The sequence below is a fragment of the Orbicella franksi genome, chromosome 13 (assembly GCF_964199315.1).
Source record: "Orbicella franksi chromosome 13, jaOrbFran1.1, whole genome shotgun sequence".
NCBI lineage: Eukaryota > Metazoa > Cnidaria > Anthozoa > Scleractinia > Merulinidae > Orbicella > Orbicella franksi.
This window is the reverse complement of record NC_138157.1, coordinates 6,698,098-6,718,137: the sequence shown is the minus strand read 5'-3', so window position 1 is coordinate 6,718,137 and position 20,040 is coordinate 6,698,098. Positions and strand designations below refer to the sequence as shown.

The following is a 20,040-nucleotide window of genomic DNA, read 5'->3' as shown; positions in this document are numbered from 1 at the left end:
AAGCATGGTAAGACGCAACTTTTGGCAAAGTTGTAAAAAAAACCTGCTGGAAACTGTTTTGAGCCACCTTAAACAACATGTAATAAACAGAGCTAGCGAAACTACCAGCACCTCATGCGCGACCACTGTAAGCCATTGCAATAAAGTCAAAAATGGTCTGACGCTTCCTAACATTGCGGACTTATTTGTTGTTACCAATATTCTCAGTGTCATCTTAGAAATTCTGATACCACCATACCCAGATTGCGAACTTTTTCTTATGGCAAACATAGCCCGACTTATTTAGGCCGTGTCATTCGGTCCAAACTCGACAAATATATTCGATCGTCTGAATCACTGGACACTTTTAAAAGGCGCATCAAATTGATTAATTTCACAAGCCTTCTGGACATTACTCGTAAAGACTATTTTTTCTTTTTTTGTAACAACTAACAATTGATTTTATTGCATGACTCTTTGTTTGTCTTATATATTTTTCAATACTTACATATGTACGTATATTTCATATTTTTTTTTTATTATTGGACCAGTAATTGTAGTTAGGTGTCCCCAACTAGTGTACATTGTACGCTAGCGACTTCTACACACTGATAAAGTTCTTATCTTATCGTAGAATTCCTGTCAGTGTTGCGTGAATTTTTTTTGGTACAAATATGATTGCAGGATGTCTATATCTTTTCAAAATCACCCACGCTTTCCCTCAAAAGTCAAATTTCCTTGCAAACCTTGACAGGAAGGTTCGCCAACGGCTATCTCCTTACATTTGTCAAAGATGACATTTTAATTTTGCCACGATTATCCAAATAAATATTTGAAGGAACACCTTTTCGTTATGTCTGCTTCCATTTGAATGCGAGTTTAAATTTTAGCAATAAACATGAAGAGTAAATACAATAGGTCTTATGCATAATTATGTCACACGCTCAAAATTCACCACCAAGCCTCGTTTTCGGGAAATTTTCTCCAACCTTTGGCACCTTCATGTTGTTTTCAGGACGATGTTATTTTCATCTTTGCTTGTTTGAGAATTTGTCCACGATAAAATATGTAATTTGTATTTTCCAAGCGAAGCTTGGTGGTGAAATTTGCTTGTTTGTTGTCACCATACATAAGGACATTAACTATGATAAGGGCTTTCAGCTTTTCAGGTGTGCATCCTTGCACAGTATGTGTCTTATGACAATTATTCACAAACTATATCGCGTTACGGACAGTCGGAAAAGCTTTTTCACTCTTGAGTTGGAAATTTAGCGCTTATTTCAAACAGTGTATTGTAAAATAAGTAATTTGGTTGTCTGTATATTGTAAGTGTACTTTATGCAATTTAATAATTGTTATTCTGTTTTCATCTCACAATATTTTCACAGTCTTAATACTTCCAATTTCCGTCATGTAAAATCACAGGATTATTTTTTTTCCAGCGGTGATTCTGTATAAAATTATACGTTACGTGTCACAGACAATAAACGCGATCTTAGTGAACTTTCGGACCCGTGTGGAATCCACTCCTCAAACGTTGTAGCCATTCTGTTAAGTTACCTTGTGCCTCTCTTTGAAAACGAATCTTGGTGCGAAACCTTTCATATGAAAATGAGTTTAATTGGCATGAAAATGAACCTGTTCGTGGAACACATTTCCATATGAATGGTTTCGCACGAAGCCTCGTTTTGACACCGAGGCAAAAGGCGTAAAGGCAAAAGGCCTGTTGTTGCGTGGTACATTGTTGTAGATACGTCGTTTGATCCAGGTCCCGTCGGGTATTTTTCTTTTATTTCTTTGTTTGTTTGTTTTAATTCTGTAGTGATCATTGCGATCTTAGGAACCTGGCTGTAAAAAACTGTCTCGCGGAGCGAAGTTGTAAGTGCCGCTCGAGTTTTTCTGTTGCGATCGTAGCTACCATATGGAAACCAGCCTTAAAATTGCTATCTAGTCGAACTTAGCTTTCTTCTGTCACAAAATTGTTTTCTCTGTCAAAGTTTTTTTCAAGAGAACGTGAACCGCAATGGCGAGTTTCCAGTTTGAATACATATTGAGCTGCAAATCTTATTTCTGACACATAGGCAAACTAAGTAAAAATTTAGGTAGCTGTGAAATTCGTAGATAAATAACGATAATAACGAGTTAATGTAAAATAAAAGAGTTATGGTGGGAAAGAACTTCCTCGCCGTGAACGTCCATGTTTTTGTAAATTCGGCTGACCACTGCATAAAGCCTTCGCGTATTTCCTCGTGGAACCCTTCGGTCCCTTCGCGGCTGACAATGTGGACAATGAAAATGTCAAAAGCTGCTAATGGATCTTTCGCGTTTGGAGTCCCACAAGCTCTGGAAATTTTAAAACAACAACAGCAACAAAATGTTTTGTATCATTAAATAATAAATTGAAGAAAACGACAACAATTTGGCCCACAACAAACGTGAAAGATTTAAACCGCCGCAAAGTATTGATGATAAAGATTATCAATTTGCATTACTTTTTCAGGAATCAGCGAAGAAAATAGAAATTGTCAAGCAAGTACAGAGTATTGTCATTAATAGTGAAAGGTTAGTTTGCTCTCAGGGAAGGAAGGAAGGCTTCTGAAAGAGTGAGAAGAAGGGAGGGAGGGAGGGAGGGAGGGAGGGAGGGGCTAGAGGGAGGAAGCGGAGATAGAGGGGAAGTGAGGGGTGGAGAGGGAGGATGGGATTGAGTAAGAGACGGTGGGAGGGGGAGAGAAAAGAGAGAGAGATGAGAAGAGAAACTGCAGTTTTAACAAATCAATGAATGCTATTCTTCACACATTTTTTGATCGTAGGTAATGTCCATCGTCATTACTGATTGGCCATGAAAGTTTCTCGGCACTCCCCCATCCAATCTTCCTCTCTTCCTTGAATGCCACGTCACTTTGTATCAACTTTTCAATAACTCTCATGTTTCACCACGAGTTCGTCGTGCGCTGTGTGAACTTTATTAAGAGCTGCGATACTCAGTTGCATTGCACAGCCAAGGCACAATCCCGTTTAATGTTGTATGTACACTGTTAACAAAACTTTCCTGTTCAGGGTTGCTTCCTTTCAAGATAACGTCACCGATCTTTTTCTGTTACTTCAGGGAAACGTTAAAATTAAAATTTATTTTCTTCTAAGAAATGTTCTGTTTAGTTGTCACTCAACCTGCCGATTTTGACAATGTGTGCTCTTGACAACGACCGCATTATTGTGGGCAGTAAAAATTACGTTCTTCAAATGTAATTAAAGCAAAATTTAAAGCGTAAACTAGTCTCTTTTCTTTTCGTTGGTCGTGGTTGATGAAAAGTCCGGGAATAGTTGTGTTTTCCATGGCTTGCAGACATCCTTATTTTTGCAAAGCTGCACCTGCTCCAGGCTCTATATTGTTATTTTATTGTTAAGTTTCGTGTGTTTTCCTAATCAAAGTGTGTTAATTTTCAGTTTAAAAGATGACTTAAGGGACTGTGGAGTTATCCAAACGCTGTGCCGCCTGCTGAGTTTAAACAGAGACCCCTTGATTCTACAGCACGTCCTAGCAAGTCTCGCATCTTTATCATTCGAAAATGAAAGGTGAGCTTACTTTGAAAAGCCCGTATGCGGCTAGAGGAGAAATCCAGAGGTCGCGGGTTCAAGTCCCGCTTTGACCACTTAGCTGGAGTTGTTTCTCAGTAGACCGTTGTTCAAGTCCTGTTTGTATATAGCGAACAGGTCTGCCTCCTGCCAGTTGGGATCTTAAAGCCCATCATGTTTAGTTGTTATATTTGTTCTTTTCAGTTTAAGTGGTATTCTGGTGAACTAGCCAGGTGTAGCTAAGCGCATTCACCACTATAAACAACAGCATTTTAACACTTTTGTTTTTTGAATTTTGGAGATGACGTTAATTTTGTTTCTTCAAACAACACTTCATACTCACATTATAAGGTCGACTACAACAGTACAAAAAAATGTCTTTATCACTGTTTGTTTTCAGTAACTGCGATGAAGTTAGAAACCAAGGTGGACTTCAAATGATGTGCTATCTTTTAGGAAAGGTGCGACGACAAACATCTTAAATTGTCTGTTTGCCTTTTAGAATTTTCCAAATTGAATGATGTAACTTACCTTCCCGCTGTTTGGTTTGACATTTGTTCCTAGATTAGCGACAGCGCTGCTCAAGAAAGCTTAGCCTGGGCTTTGAAGAATCTTTCAGCTACAGAAAGGTGACTAGCATTAACCTATTTACTCATTCGCAGGGAAAACGTGTTCTTTCCTAATAGGGCATTGCTTTCGTTAACTTTATCTTCTTGTCTTTGTAAAATTCGTTTAGTGCCTTGTAGGTTTATTGCAGAGCTATCTTTATCTGACGTTTCTTTTTATCCACCCTTGTTAAACTGTCGTACATAATAGTAATAATAAAGTCTAATAAACTCAACGTTCACTCTTACCCTCAAGACGACGTCATAGATTTAGCAATGTTGCCCGCTCAGAGACCATTGGCGTGAAACAATTTTATTGTAACTGTCATGTGACCTCGAAGTAACCAATAAGGGAGCGTGCTCTTGGGTAAATTTTACAATTTAAGATCGGACATTTTCTCATCTCTCATCTTTTCTGTTTTTGCTGTTCCTTTGCTTTCTCTTTCATTTCTTCGTTCTTCTATCAGATATTTGTATTCTTTCTCGTTCACTCGTTATTCTAAGCGTAGCTTATGATTCTCTAATAGGAATCAAAATGAGGCCAGGATTCGTGGCGGTATCAAGGCTTTGTGCGAACTTCTAAAGAACGCCTCTGATGAAAAAGTAAGTTGTATCTCTTTGATTTGACACGCGCAATTGCAGTTTGCTCGTGGACTAACCAATCCAGCAGGCACTGTTAGGACTAAACGGACTAGAATCGGAGAGCTTTCGGGTCCTACGAAGACTAAACGAACCACGATTGGAAAGCTTTCGGGTCGACCTTCGCGAACTACGAGGGCTAGTTGAACCATACTATGAGGACTAACCGAACCAGAAACGGAAAGCTGTCGGTGTTGTACGACTAACGAGAACTTACCGATCTTACGTCGGTAAGCCTTTGGGTACCACCAGGACTAACCTCGTTCTCAGAGTCTCTCCTCTGGGGACGAGGTTGCACGTGGACTATTTGAACTAGAATGGAAGAGCTTAATACATGTACTCCGAAGACTAACCGAACCACAATCGGAAAGCCTTCGAGTTACACGAGGGCTAGTTGAAGCCTTCGACAAACAAGACTTTTTGGTGCTGTGATTTCAGGTCCTGGAGAGAGCAGCTTGGGCTGTTGGATCTCTTGCTCAGGACAATGACAGGTAAAGGAGTGTTGTAACTGTTGTATTTGCTTGAAAAGTTGGATCACAGTTTCTTGTCGTGTGTGTTGTTCAGTAGTGAAGCAGCTCTCGTAAGCTTGTAATTCTATTTGTCGTCATTGCAGCAGCTGTTATTGTGTTGGGGCTAGGGGGCATTGTTTCTGTTGTTTGTTCTTTTGTCCTTTCAAAGGGTTTCAAGCCATTCATGTGAGACCTTACGAGAGCTGCAGCATGGCGCGTGTTCTTTAGATTTAAAACGTAAGGAATAGTTTATTTCGATTATCAAAACAGAAATTATCTGTGCTCGTGCAAACTTTGCGTCTACAGCTCGTGCTTTGTAATAGTCGAGAGAAACACAGAACTACGGCTTTCTTACAGGTTGTTTTGAATTAAGAATTAGATTATTCGCTGTCGATTTCTGTGAGGAGATAGTTGATGAAGGCAAAGGCCGAATCAAGTATCACCTCGGAAATCGACAGCGAATAATTTAAATAATAGAAACACTCGTGAAGTTTGGAAGAACCCGGAAAAGCAGTGGAAACACTCGCCTATCGCTCGTGTTCACACAGCATTTTTCTTTCTCTGAATGAATGAAAGACTTTATCAGTTTAAGTGTAATAAGTATTCAGTTAGCTTTAAAAAAAACTAATTGGGGACACTATTTCACTATCTCAAACTTACACTCGTGTTTATAACTCGATACAAAAACGGAGAACGTTTTCTATTTCTTAAGCATTAAACAACAGTGTAACTCTGTTTGTGTGATCACCGACGGGAGGTAGAAATCTTGATTGTAATTTGATTCTGAATCCCCGTTGATGGTCTGCAGTAGAACGAACACAACTCTTTCATTGAAATAAAGTATTTCATGTGTATGTTATACTATCATAAATAAACAAAGAATAATGTTTTCCCTACAGCAATTGCCAAGCCGTACAGGAATGTGGTGGCCTTAAGACTCTCTGTGAGCTGGTAACACAGACAGTCAACGAAAATGTTTTAGAACGTACGACGTGGACACTTGGAATGCTAGCTATTGACTTAAAGTGAGTGCAGGTTACTCGGTTGTTGTTGTTGTTTGCGGGTGTTTTTCTTTTGTCAACCACATTTTGTTGTTTTATAATGATGTCGCGCACATTCGACCTAACTGACTTCCGTGCAGGCAGACGTCATGTTGCTTAGCAACGCTATTGCTATAAAGCGCGGGCTCAATATTTGTTAACCTGTCGTAAGAGGGTGTAACTTAGCACAGAAAATCTTTTCATTGTAAAGAAATATTTTCGCCAATATTTCATTTGGAACATTCTTTACTTTTCTTCAGAAACCGCAATTTCATTCGTCAGTATGGAGGTATAGAGAACATTTGCAAAAAACTCCAGGAATCTCCATCACAGCAGGTAGGACCATGTAAAACTTTTATTTATGTGGCTCGATCAGAAACAGAAGTACATTGCTAGAGAGACAAAATTGTAAACCATGACTCTCCTATACTGTCGTGTTGTTTTTGTTTGTTGTTGTTTTTGTTTGTTTTTTTCCTATTCCAACCCTGTCCATTAGTGTCCCCCTCCTTCCCCGACTCTAGTTCCCCCTTTCTTTTCCTTCCTCCAAATCTCAGTGACCTTAGTAGAATTCATATTTTAGAAAGCAGGACACTCCAAGCATTTTAACGCACTTCATATTGTTTTAAATCAGGTCATAAAACAATGCGCTCTGACACTGAAGACTCTCGCTAGCAACAACCAGTACAACAGAGATATTATGATGAGACTTGGAATGATTGGAACACTACGGAGGTTAGTCGTGTGTACGTAGGTAGGTAAAGTGTGCATACGGGCCAGGTGGCTCATCAGGCCGGAGCTTATCCCGGTTTCTGTAGCATGAAGCGACTAAGGGTATTCCTACTCCCCCCTGGATGGGATGCTAGTCCATCGCAGGGTTACACCCAGCGTTAAGTGCGTCCGCACCCATTTATACGATTGGATGGAGAGAGGCACTGTGGGAGTACAGTATCTTGCCCAAGGACACAACGCAATGTCCTTGGCCAGGGCTCGAACGCAGACCGCTCGATCCGGAGACGAGCGCAATAACCATAAGGACACTGCGCCTCCGAGTAGTCATATGTACACTGTGGACATTTTCTTGTTTGCGTTTTCATTTTTTCTTTGCGCAGCTGAGATACTACTTTTTTATCTATTTAGTTTACAGATTTCGGGAAAAAGAAGTTTCTTTTCTCGAAAAACGCGGAAGACACATTTTTTATGCGTCTGTCTGCCGTTTTATTAGGAATGCGGAGTTTCTATGCTATCCTAGAATAACTGCGTGGATAATTTGTTATTTATGTTATCCGATAAGAAAGTAGTCTTACCTGAAGGTTGTTGGTTGGTTGGTTGGTTTGTTTGTTTGTTTTTTTGTTTGTTTGCTTTCATTGTCAAAACTTCCCCTAGTAAGTGTCGCAGGTGGCGCGAGGAGCTGATGTTCGCGCGCGAAGCGCAAGCGTCGTGTGAGTGTCATCCGCGCATGTCATGGTACGTGCGTGTTTACCTTCTTTCCGAACCTTTATAATGGGACAGCTGTCATAACTTACCCCATTACCTCTCTTGTTTTTCTAGCTTTATGACTGATGAAACGCAGCGTTTAGGTATCATCTCGCGCCGTGTATGCGGGGATTTATTACAACGGCTCCTTGGGTCAGCGGCCGGCAATTTTGAGAGCACCAATGCACAAGTTCCAACGCCTGTTAGTAGGACCCAGGGATGCTCGGCCTCTCCTGGCAGCGACAAAAACCAAGATTCTGAAAATAGAGTGGTTAATGGCCTGGTAGATAATGAGGTTAATGGTGGTGGTGATGAGTTAGATGATCTACCGCCATTGGAAGGGGAGGACAGTGACAAAGAGAACGAGAACGCTGCGTCTGTGAATGCTTCGTCACCAGCTAGTGTATCTGCAAAAGCAGCTGCCAAAGATAATTTAAGGATTCAAAAAACTGCCGGTGCTTCAGCAAGACCGATAAATCACTCAAGGCCTTCTACTCTGGAAGACGCAAATGTAGTGCCATTTAGGTTGGTGTGTTTATATGAGTTTCTTTCCGACACTAACTTGGATATTCCTCACTAAATGAATGTTCGTTTCTTTTCCTCGGTATAAAGCTTACATCCAAAAACAGTTTGGTCACAAACAAGGGAACTGGTGCGAGTTTGTGTGAAGCTGCGCGGTGTGGAGAGACAGCAGACCGAGATTACTGCTCGCAGGCTCTTATTTAGGTTAGTTTGGCTTATTTCCTTATTAACTCGCCAATTTCACGTCAAGTGTCAGGCATATAACGTTACAAAGTTTCTCGTTTTGCCCATCGAAGTTGCGAAAACTTTTATGATGGTATTTTCTCGTTCATCAGAAGATAGGTCTTGAAACTCATCAGTATAAACGAGATGGACGGCTCTGTTTGTTTGTTGTCTTTTTTCCTTAAGCTCAATACACCTTATTCCAAAATGGCCGCCATTTTAGTATTCTTTTGTTTACTTGCAAATTAGCCCTTGTTGCCTCGTTCTTAAACTCGAAATTCAAAAGAATATTTTCCCTTAAACGAGGCTTCAAGGGCTAATTTGCACGTAAACAAAAGAATACTAAAATTGAGGCCATTTTGGAATAAGGTGTATGTACACACAGTGGCACAGATATTATCACGTGGACGGCTTAAGCGGCTTTGCACAGACGTGTACGTACGTACATTTTCATTTTTCATGGAAACTTCCACGCGCGGGATCATGCGCGGTAACATCTGCGGGAGAACTGGGTACGATCTCAAAAAATAGCTTTTTCCTGTCTTACTTGGCCATAATATTGTCGTTTTTTACCAGAACGCAGATGGGGAGCTCACTGTACGAACTCGACTTGGAATTGTTTGAAGACATCGATTCTGAGGTGAGAAATTATTTTATCGTTGGTACACCGACTGATATATTTATTTCTACTGTTCTCGCGTTGCTCCGTGGGTTTTTCTCAGGGGTCTCAGCTTTTCTTCCCTCCACAGAAACCAACACCTCTAAATTCCAGTTCGATCTGGAAACAATGAACGAAGAGCCTCTCCGTGGGATGTGCCACTGCAAATTCCTATCCATTCTATTTCAATTTATTTTATTATTAATTTTCATTTATTTGACCATTGCAGCGTAGCGTGGTGGTGGTGAAAGGCGCCGAGGTGCAAATTTTGCTCAAGAAGAGAAACCATGCGGTGTGGACGCGGCTACTGAGGAGTAAAGAAAAGGTAAGGAAATACGGGCGTAAAAACCCGTTAAAAAAAAGTCTCTCCGTGTTCAATTCGTGCTCTGCAAGGGAAAAGTCTGGGATTTGACCCCATGGCTTTACTGAGATTTGTGTAAAATCATGGCTGGTTTTCACTCGTACACGAAAGTTCAAATCCAATCAACGAGTAACATACTACACGAATCTCTGTGATCAGGCGCGTTCTTCGAGCGGGAGATGAGTCGCAATAAAGATGTTTGTTTGCTCAAGCTACTTTCTCAAGCTTTTTTTTCCACGAATCCACCGTCTGACATAAATGCGGTGAACCTATCGCCAGAAATAAATAAGTAATGGTAATAGGACTGAATGGAGTCCAATTCGATCTGTTATCATAAAAGTGATAACAAAATCGGACGACCGCACAGCGGGGGTCCGATTTGTTTATCACGAGTATGATTACAGACCGAATTGGACGACACGAAGTCTTATTGGTAACTTTGATTACCTCGAGCTTCTAGGGGGACAAAATCATAAACTTCTCGTGCTTCACCATTAACGTGTTGTTTTTGCGCTTCAGTTGCCGTATGTCTCAATTGACTTTGATCGGTGGGAGGTTTGGTCCTCATCCGAAGAAGACGAAGGCGACGACAATACGAACGCTCGAGTAGAGCCCTCAAACCCGAGTAATTCCCGACGGGATTCCGATGATAGAGGACGGAGCAAGCAGGTGTTATTGCCAGAAATGCTTGTTAGCGATTCTGACTCTGATGAAGAAAGCGTGGCGTCGGATATAGACTGTTTGGACTTCCGCTGACGGAATGGCATCGTGAATAGCCATTTTGGTGTTTCCTTAGGATGCCCAAGCAATTGCGTGCAGAAAAGTAACAGCCGTGGTACTAGTGACTATAGAAAAGAAAGGAAATCAAGAGTTTTAGAAAACAAAGTTCGCCCTCCTTGTCCCATAGCCAGATGTGAATAAGAGAGTGCGCTTGGGAGACGGGGAAGTTTGCATGAACCAGAGGAGTAATTTCTCTTAAAATGTCATCTCTTGTTTGCATCAGACTTAGTAAACACGAAGCGATAATTTTCTATTCTATTTTTATAGAAATATGTCTGAAGTAAAGCTAAGAAATATGACACCAAGTCATCCATTTTATTTAGCTTCATATAAACCAACCGAGTGGTTAAACAAAGCAAATTACAAAACGGCCTCTTAGTTTTGCAAACTGGAATTAATTAAGTATTGTTTTGTTTTCCTGGACAGGAAGTGTTCCTCGTTTTACACTGTTCGTTGTTCTCTCGCGGTTTTCACATTTTATATCCTCGAGTCTCCAGTTTTTGTATTGTTATGCAAATGTACTGAAGAAAATTTAATTGATCATTAATTATAAAACGTAAATTCAGCAGAATGGAGTTAAGTTTTGTTAACGTGATCATGAACATTCTTCTTGATATTTAATTTTGTATATTGATTCTACAGTGTACTAATAAAGAAGTAAACTTAGTTGATTATAATCACTTTACAGTCGTGAATTCCAAAGAAAATTCAAGGAAGTAAAATCAGTCAAAGTCTTCATAGACTGCTGGCAATCTGTTTTGCTCTCGAAATTCAGCAGGGATTATGAGACAAGACGCTTTAGCCTAAAGGGGAATGGGACGAGACATGGCGCGGCACGCACGAAATGAAAAATAACTCGCCTTCTCTCCCTAGCCATACAGCCCGTCTCGCCTTCGTCCCCACTCGGCCACGGCCATACCACCCTTTTGCGTTCGCGATGACGAAACACTCGTCTAAGTGACCTTTAGCGAAAAAAACCGACTGTCAGCAGTCCAAAGTCTTCAAAGATTCAATGGCATTCAAACCCATAAACTCGCGATAGGTTCAGGGACGCATCGTTTCATCTGTCATGAAGCGTTTACTGGATTGAGACTTGAAACAGCGTACAATAAAATGCTCCGTAGAATTTGGTTGTAATTTCTCAAACTTGAATTAAGTTAAACGGGCTTGGATCGTTTCAAGCTAAGCGAGGTAAACAGAGCGGTTACCAGCTGATTATTTGTCACCCTCGGAGTTGGAATTTCCAGAACATTTCCTCAGCACCTCAACACATTCACTGACATTTGACAAGTTTAATGATGCCGTCCCTAATCTGGGAGTTTCCCCTGTAATACAACACGGCGTTTATACCAGAGCAAAGAGTAGCGATTGGGAAGAACAATGGCTCCACAAATATGTGGAAATTCCACGACAGAATCTGTGATAAACCCACTAAAAACCCCGTAGGGAGGATAATCAGAGCCAGAAAACTAACCACGTGACGAGTAGTGACTGCCAGCTGGCGCTCGACTGTGTTATGACGGGTAACAGCATTTACTCGAGCGCTTTCTTCCATTGCGTGCGCCACCGCATTGTTGTGCTTGCGAAGGGCCACTAAAGTTGTCAACTGGACAACTATAATCGCACAGGACGAGACGACAACATAACACGCTTCAAAGACCTCGAGCGCTCTGAGAGGAAACAAGTGCACTTGCCTCAACACCACCATTGCAGTTGAAGTCAGCCACACCGCGCAGGACGCGCAGATTGCATGCTGTTTCGTCACGGTGGTTTTGTACCACATGGGTTTAGCGACAGCTAAGTAGCGATCCCCGCTCATCACGGCAAGATTACCCAGCGTAGAAAACAAGCACAAAAAGAAAGACGTTACCATGAGAGGTGAATCCCAATCGCTGCGATTTGAACACACCTTGCCATTCAGCAACTCTGCGACCCTGAATCTTACATACACAGGCGTTACCAGCCCTCCCCACAGAACATCCGTCAGGGTCAAACCACACAGCAACAAAAACCCTGGCCTGATTCGAAGTCCACCCCGGAGAATGGCAATCAGGATAAGCCCGTTTGACAGGAAACACCAGAGACCTAGCAGAGTGGTGACCGGTGTGAGCAAGAAGTTAGAGTAGTAAAAGAAGTGTAGCTGAACAGTTTGTGCAATTCCTGGTAAAAAACACGGTCGCCCCGTCTGCTCTTCTGCCAAGTCCGCCGGCAAAACGACCTGCGTGATATTCGAAGTCAAGTTTGATTCCATATTCACGCTCTGCAAACAAAGGGAAAAAAGCTTAAAATTTTAATTCTCCTTACAGCTCGCCACACAAATATCTTAATGTTACTTCTGAGAACTTGGCGGTACATCAAGACCATACTCTCTATGGATGACTTTCAGTTTATATTCATGACACTTGCGCTTAACAGCCTATACAACAACTTTAAGGAAAATCGCATTTCGTAAAATTACATTAGATCAGCGCCGGACTCGCGTGAAGATAATCTGTGATCGTAGCTTAGTTTATACTCTTTGTCCTCGGTGTAGAATAAAGTTACACGACTCATGCATATATCATAAGGTTAACACGAATGCGCGGAATTAAAACACGGGATGAATCACTGATAATGACTCTTCGAGCTATTAAGACTTGATTTCTACGCATCTGAATTCTATATATACTGGTTCGTAAAAGTTTGAACTTGTAGCATTTTTTTCGGTCTGTCAGGATACCTGTCACGTCTTTATACGTACAGCTTATCTTTTATTTAGCTATGTAAACGTAAACACGACCACTTGTGTTCCTCAGCCTAAGGTGTTTTACGGAACGACTTTGCCGTCATTCCACTGGAAACTTCAGTTCTTCAGCAACGAGGGCGAACTACAATACCTGACAAAGGGCGATTAGATGTTTCGTTTAATGTTTTTAACCCGTTGCTATCCGCTTAAATAACGTCTGTCAGTTTTATGGTTCACATTGGGTTTAACATTTGCAGTGGGGTGGAATTCCGTGGTAACAAAATATTTTGTTTTCTAAACAGGTTTTAGTTTACGGAACTTTCGCAAAAAGAACGCTTTTCATCAAAGTTTGTTCTATAGATTCTAGCTCATTCGTGGGTAGTCTGAACTTAGAAAGTCACTCGCTAGAAAACGTTTTGAGAGTTTTGACTGAGTTGCAGTAAGAATCGCACCATAACTAAGCGATAAAAGTCATTAATGAACTTTACCTGCTAATATGAAGTTTTATCGCATGCTGTAGACAAAAACTGAGCTGCAATCTTCCACAACCAGACTGTATATTTCAGTTGCACTTCTGAAATATGTATTCGTGGCGGGGCGCGGCAGATGTAACTATATTTTCAGCGGTTTGTTTTTGACCTTTATGCAATATTCTGAAAATAACTTTTTCTTTAACTCTGACGTTTTAAGATAATCCCGCGAGTCTTTCACGTGGCGAGTAGAAGATCTGTCGGATCATAAATTTCTTAATTAAATCGAAAACGGCGCGCATGCAACGAAAATTGTGCAACTAGACAAGGATAATTTCGCGCGAATATAAACTAAACATTATGAGTTGAATGTAGTAAATCTTAGCCTGTATATTTATCCCGAAACTGTTTTAATTGCACTGAAATTCAGATTACCCAGTGCTAATCCCTCTCCAACGGGGATCAAACTCAAAGCTTAAATGTAGAACAAACACACACAAGCTTGTGAGAATTAGATTTAAGTCGCGACTGAAGAAAATTGCCTTGTCGAGGAGCGCTTGTAAAAAACGTAGAAATAGTTTTTTGTATGTATGTGTGAGCAGGCCTGAATCTAGAATTTTAGAGTTGAATCTCTAATATACGTCCCCTGATCTCAGCGTTAGATTGAAGCCCCGTCCACACGTATCCGGATATTTTTGAATCCGCAACTTTTTCTTTCCGGATACGGCTTCCGTCCACACGCATCCGGCGAATCCAGATATTTGTTAATCCGCTCTCCAGAGTGAAAAAAAAAAAAAAAAAAAATCCGCAACGAATCCGATAACGTGTGGACGGTGAATCCGGATATTTTCGAATCCGATGACGTAGCAAAATATTGTCCGGTCTCTTACCGAACAATAAACCAATATGGCGGCACAACGTGTAGCTTAGTTTCTCTAGAGTGAATCCGGATACCATCGGATGCGTGTGGACAAGTGAATCCGATTTGAATACGCTACGTGTGGACAGGGAAATTTTTGAATCCGGAAAGAAAAAGCTGTTCGTTGTACAGCTTCCCCAGTTGTTCGAAAGGTGGATAATTCACTATCCGGTAAGCGTTAACAAAACAAACTACGCAGTTATCCACCTTTCGAACAATTCGGACCTGTATATTAAAAAGGTTTACTTCATAAGAAACTTGGAAGTTGACTTTTTTTAGTCATGCAAATGAAAAGATCTTACCTCTGAGATCATACTTTATTTAAGCAATAGACCACACTTTCTATGGGTTTATAGGGGTAATAACCCACGCGGGATGTTGGGAGAACACAAGAAAAGCTTGTAAATCACGAGCCGTTCTGGAAACTAGTTCTAGATACGCTGCTTCTGAAATTTATTCCTATTTTATTTACTTATGTTGAAGGCTATGAAGTTCGTGGTTCTCCGTATTTTGCTGAATGAAAACTATTGCTCTTGCCGGCTTAATTCATTTATAGTGTTATGCATGCATGCATGCATTGAAGACTATTGATGAGCTTAATGCTAACTCGAAAGAAATCTTTTACGTGCTTTTTTAACAACCCAAATTGATCATTCAAGTCCAGCTGTAGTCAGAACTGCCTCCTCCACAGACCGTGGAAAGCACTGAAAGCGGTTAAAACTTCTTCTAAACCCAAGCGTAAACCTCAATAGGCGAAAAAATTTTGGCCATGGGAATTAAAAAAGATCAAGCATTTACATTCTGGTCCTGTTTTTCTTTCAAATTTCTATGGATATGTTGAATTAAAAGAAATTCGTGTTATTGATATCTCAGCCAGTGAAAGTCGAAAATATCAATAAAGCTCATGTTTTCGCTAGTGTTCTGAGTTCTCTAGCTCTCACTTAGAGCTGAGTATTGCTGAGTATCGGAAACCATGTGTTTACCGGTACAATAAACGATAGTTTTTTGGCGAATCAGAGCCGGCGCGCGAAGTATGTCAGTTAATTTATGTAACATTCAACTTCTGCACCAATTACATGTATTATAACCCAGCACACGCGGCCAAAAACGAAATCAGCAAGTGTATATTATGCACTCCTACACGGGTATACCATCCTTTTCTCTTGTTTAGTCCTGTCCCAGGTTTCTAAAAACTTTACGTGTTTCGGAGTTTCGTAGTTAATTCATAGCTGTTAATAAGGAATTTCAATTTCTTTGAAGCCTATGACAACAAAGACAGAGGATGGTACGTCGTGTTTACTCTCTGTCGTCCCATCTGTCGGTGAAAGACGGAAAACAGGTAGCACTGAGCTTGAGGGTTAGAAAAAATAAGCTCCAATCCAGGGATGGTACCTGGGAACAAGGCCCTCTTTTCTCTCCACCTTTGTCCAGCGTAAATGTAAATAAGGTTTACTTATCAGCAACGTCAAATCCGTTTGTTATGATTTATGCTTTTGCTTTTTTCGTTTTTTGTTTTTGTTTGTTTGTTTTTGGTTTTTTTTTTTAAATAATAACAGAAGCCTGATGATTCCTCTACGTTAGTAATTTCAACTTTTGCAATTGATGTTAGATCTTTACAGGGTAATTGTTTAGCAGAGATATTTCCTGGCGTTTCGATCGGGGATGATTTATATGGAAAAAAAAATATAGGAGCCTCAGTTAAGTGACCATATTCTTTTCATTCTTTTCGACCAATCCCAGTTTTTCAGTTCAGATGAAGTAGTGTGCAATGCAGGCGCATTGCTGGGAAGCGCGAGTTACCGTTGCATGACCTCGTGATCGCTCACGGAGCCGCCATGTTTGATTTAGGGTGGGGCGGGGACTGGGTAGTGCGAGAGTATGTTTCTTTCCCTTTCCCCTCCCCGTCCCCCTCTCCCCATTTCTCTCGCCTGTCGTCCACTCCCTTGGTACAAATTTTCTTTTCCCCCACCCTCTACAATATTGGTCTGCTTCAAAAAATTCAAGATGTGACGGCCAAACATTTCGCGAAGAAATACTGAATTTCTACTAGAATAAGCCTGCACAGCAGGCCGCATGAGGGAAGGGGTGAAGGAACTTCCATTCAAAGAGAGGGAACAGTACAACAACAACAACAGAAAAAAATAGCAACAAAACTCGCTTAAAAACATTTATTGACATTTCAGTAGTCTGGACACACCTTGTCTTAACTGAGGATTTTTTTGGTGGTACAATACTGGGTTTACACTGGAAACAAGCGAGGAGATTGGAAAGAACAATGGCTCCATGAGCATGGAGAAGGGGATATCGGTTATTTTTGAAATAATTACAACAATAGCACATGGGATCAAAATCAGGACGAGCTCTCCCACAACCCAGCTGGTAGTTACTGTTAATTTGCGCTCAATAGCGGCGGTTATGTTAGCTGGATTATTCCCCGCTCCTGGTGTTGCCCCAGACCCGGCAATTTGGGCTACTAAGCTGTTATGCTTATGAAGAACATAAAGCGTCAAGACCTGAGCGATGATAGTGAAACAAGAGCATATTATCACATAACCAGCCTCTACCCCTTCTATCGCGTCTCGTGGCACAACGCGCGTTATTTTCGCAGTGATAATAGAACTGGAGAGAAGCCACACGCCGATGCACACTAAACGGGCATGCCAGGGTTTTACAGAGGCCTTATACCATATCGCCTTAGTAATAGCCAAATAGCGATCCAAGCTTATCACGGCAAGACTACCCACCATGCCAAACAAACACAAGAAGAAGGATGCCACCGTAAGAGGGTCCTGCCAGTCGTCACGATTAGCGCAAAAGTAGCCATTAACAATCTCTTTAAACCTGAATTTCAGATACACTGGAGTAACCAGCGCTCCCCAGAGAAAATCAGTCAGTGTTAAGCTACATAACAAGAGAAATCCCGGGCGGATTCGAATTCCACCCTTTAGGATCGTTATCAAAATCGACCCGTTTGACAGGACAGACCAGATCCCTAAAAGCGTAATTACTGGTGTGAACACAACATTAGTGAAATAAAAGTAATCGCGTTGGAATGTTTTGGATATTCCAGGGACGAAGCAGCTTCTCCCGCCATGTTGGTGTCCAGCGGTGTGATTCGAGATTCCAGCCACCATGAAAGACCCGTTTTTATTGGTCATTAGCCTGTGATAAAGACAATATAGTAGTCTTGTCAGCATAAAACACACTGTAATATCCTTCCCTATGTATATTATGATATTGAGATATGGGAAAACAATCAAGGCCTGAAAGAAATCCAGGACAACCAGAAATAAATGGTCTGTGCATTTCTTTTGTTTTTACCTCGTAAATACTGTGCACATTTTTTAAAATAATGTCTTCGACCCAATTGTAATTTTTCAACTTTTCTGAATTGCTTCGACAGTTTTTCCCTGAAGATTTTTCTTTTCATTTTGTATCTTGGTGGCGCATCTGTGAACCGGCTGTTATACGTACTGATCACTTTAAGTATTGTTTGATCGATTGACTGGTTTACCGACCGACCGACCGATTGCTTGATTGAAAGATGTCAAACTTGGATGGATTGAGCAGGTGGCATCTGATAGCCCTCCAGTTTCTTAGCAAGTATCGACGAGCGTCTTTCCTATTCGCACATATCAAATCCACGAAAGTTGAACTCCATTTGGCAAACTCTTTGTTTTCCAACAAAAAACAAAACAGAAAAGAAAAAAATTCAATCATTACTTTTTTTTCATTCAACAAAATATTGTCATTCATAGTTTACCTGATTATTCTCAATCAATCGACCGAATATTCCGCCTGGGTAGTTCAGTGTATGAAAGCTTTCTTCAACAAGAATGTTTCCCGGCTTTAAATAATAAAAGAGCAGGAATTTGAGGTTAATTTATAAATGAGTTAACTTATAAATATACGTATAAGTTGAAAGCAATTATATCTTGTTCAAAATAAATATATATCGTGCAATATAAATGTGCAGGTTGTTGAATTTTGCTCCATTATTTGGTTAACCTCAGCCGGATGCTTTTAAGCATCACTCACAAATGCACCTTTCATTAACAAAAGAAGTCTGCATTTTCTTCCTTAGATAAACTACTTCTTTCTGCATAATATCGGAAATGAATTAGACAACGTTAGACAACAAGATCTCCGAGCACAAAGACAAAAACGGAAAACTTTTCACAATTAAAGGTGGCATCTGGTGGATAAAATACTTGGTTATTCCAGCGCAAGTTCTTAACTCGATCTTTTTACTGTACCTCTTACTGTATCAAATGTGATATAGGCTGATTATACGGCCTCATTTACACTCAGCCACCTACATTAAAGATCTGCCGACCTGCAACGAGAAATACGTTTTCTAAATATTATTATTATTATTATTATTATTATTATTATTATTATTATTCTTTCAGCACACGGACTTTAAAGTATGCCGATCGCCGAGTTTGCATCGTTTCCCTTGAGAGTTACTGTCTAAAGGTTTTTATCATTAACTTCGTGTTGTAAAGAATTCAGATTTATGTATAAACTGAAAAACCTTTTTGTCTTGAGCAATATTTTTGTCAGGCGACAAATTCTAACTAAATTCAGGGCAAAACCCCAATATCACACGATACACGACGCGATGAGAGAGGGGAGGGAGGAAAATCAAGTTGTATTAACTTGAAGGTTTCTTCTGTCTCAACCTTTCCAATTTATCTGGACGTAGTTCTATGCATTTTTTTCGCGGAAGGCGTCGTCCTCTGAATCTAATTAGCGGTCTTCTTTTTCAACATTTAAGTTGATGCATTATACGTCTTCCAAGGTTTATATAACGCGGCCATTCAAAATGCTGGGAGTGTTGGACAAATCCTTTGTTTCGAAGTCCTAATTCCCAGCCAAATACCTCGCCTCAATATCTTTTTAACATACCTTTAAGAGTTTTTTTTTCTTTCAAATTATGCCTGCGAAGATTTCGTTCCTTTAGGTGCTTCAAAGTCGCAATTTCCCGCCAAATACCTCGCCTGTTATTTTTTCAACATATCTGGCAGGAGTGGTTTTTTTTTTGGCCAAATTATGCCAGCGAAGAAACACTGTAATTCACGATCCAGAGAAAACAAACTTACCATGCACGACGTTGACTTGGAGAACTGGATGAGACTCGCGTTTGCGGACTGTTTTGTTTTGACTGGGTCGAATAATGGCTACCTCTTACTACTTTTATATGACAGAAACCTTGCATTAATGACAAGTTAATGACGGAAAAGACGGAAGTTTTGATAACGGAAAGAATTGACAAAATTACTAAACAAGAGCATTTAAATCAAGACGGAAAAGAAGGAATCTTTTTTATAAAGGAAGGAGTTAAAAATAGAATTAATAAGGGCAAAACCATTTGAAAAAATACTGACGGAAAGAAAGGAGACGTTTTATAACGGAAAGAGTCGAAAATAGAATAATTAAGGATAAGATCATTTAAATACTGACGGAAAAGAAGGGCACTATTTATATAACGGGAATAGTTGAAAGCAGAGTTATTCAGGACAAAAGGGGATGTTATGAACTTAAGGTCTTATATTCGCGTCA

The 20,040-nt window shown here is 40.4% G+C and overlaps 2 protein-coding genes across 4 annotated transcripts in view; one reads left to right on the top strand and one right to left on the bottom strand.

Moving 5' to 3' along the window:
* LOC145466725 (uncharacterized) overlaps positions 1–11,038 on the top strand; it is a 69,601-nt gene extending 58,563 nt beyond the window's left edge. For 2 of the 3 annotated variants that reach the window (XM_081450433.1, XM_081450434.1), the window contains exons 30-43: positions 2,480–2,541; positions 3,424–3,552; positions 3,953–4,013; positions 4,117–4,181; positions 4,685–4,760; positions 5,235–5,287; positions 6,205–6,330; positions 6,606–6,681; positions 6,977–7,077; positions 7,894–8,343; positions 8,431–8,544; positions 9,139–9,202; positions 9,450–9,545; positions 10,101–11,038. In XM_081450433.1, the coding sequence (XP_081306559.1) occupies positions 2,480–2,541; positions 3,424–3,552; positions 3,953–4,013; positions 4,117–4,181; positions 4,685–4,760; positions 5,235–5,287; positions 6,205–6,330; positions 6,606–6,681; positions 6,977–7,077; positions 7,894–8,343; positions 8,431–8,544; positions 9,139–9,202; positions 9,450–9,545; positions 10,101–10,337 (1,710 nt within the window). In that variant the 3' untranslated portion in view covers positions 10,338–11,038. Of the gene's footprint in view, positions 1–2,479; positions 2,542–3,423; positions 3,553–3,952; positions 4,014–4,116; positions 4,182–4,684; positions 4,761–5,234; positions 5,288–6,204; positions 6,331–6,605; positions 6,682–6,976; positions 8,344–8,430; positions 8,545–9,138; positions 9,203–9,449; positions 9,546–10,100 lie in introns of those variants that run through there. The other variant, XM_081450435.1, reaches the window with a different exon arrangement.
* Positions 11,039–11,266: 228 nt separating this feature from the next.
* Positions 11,267–13,013, bottom strand: LOC145466726 (uncharacterized). Its single transcript, XM_081450436.1, has one exon. The coding sequence runs from the start codon at positions 12,610–12,612 to the stop codon at positions 11,635–11,637; it is 978 nt and encodes a 325-aa protein (XP_081306562.1). The 5' UTR covers positions 12,613–13,013; the 3' UTR covers positions 11,267–11,634.
* Positions 13,014–20,040: the final 7,027 nt, after the last annotated feature.

Bases quoted from the DNA above. Each gene is read 5' to 3' on its own strand.
- LOC145466726 (XM_081450436.1), bottom strand. From the start codon at position 12,612: ATGGAATCAAACTTGACTTCGAATATCACGCAGGTCGTTTTGCCGGCG.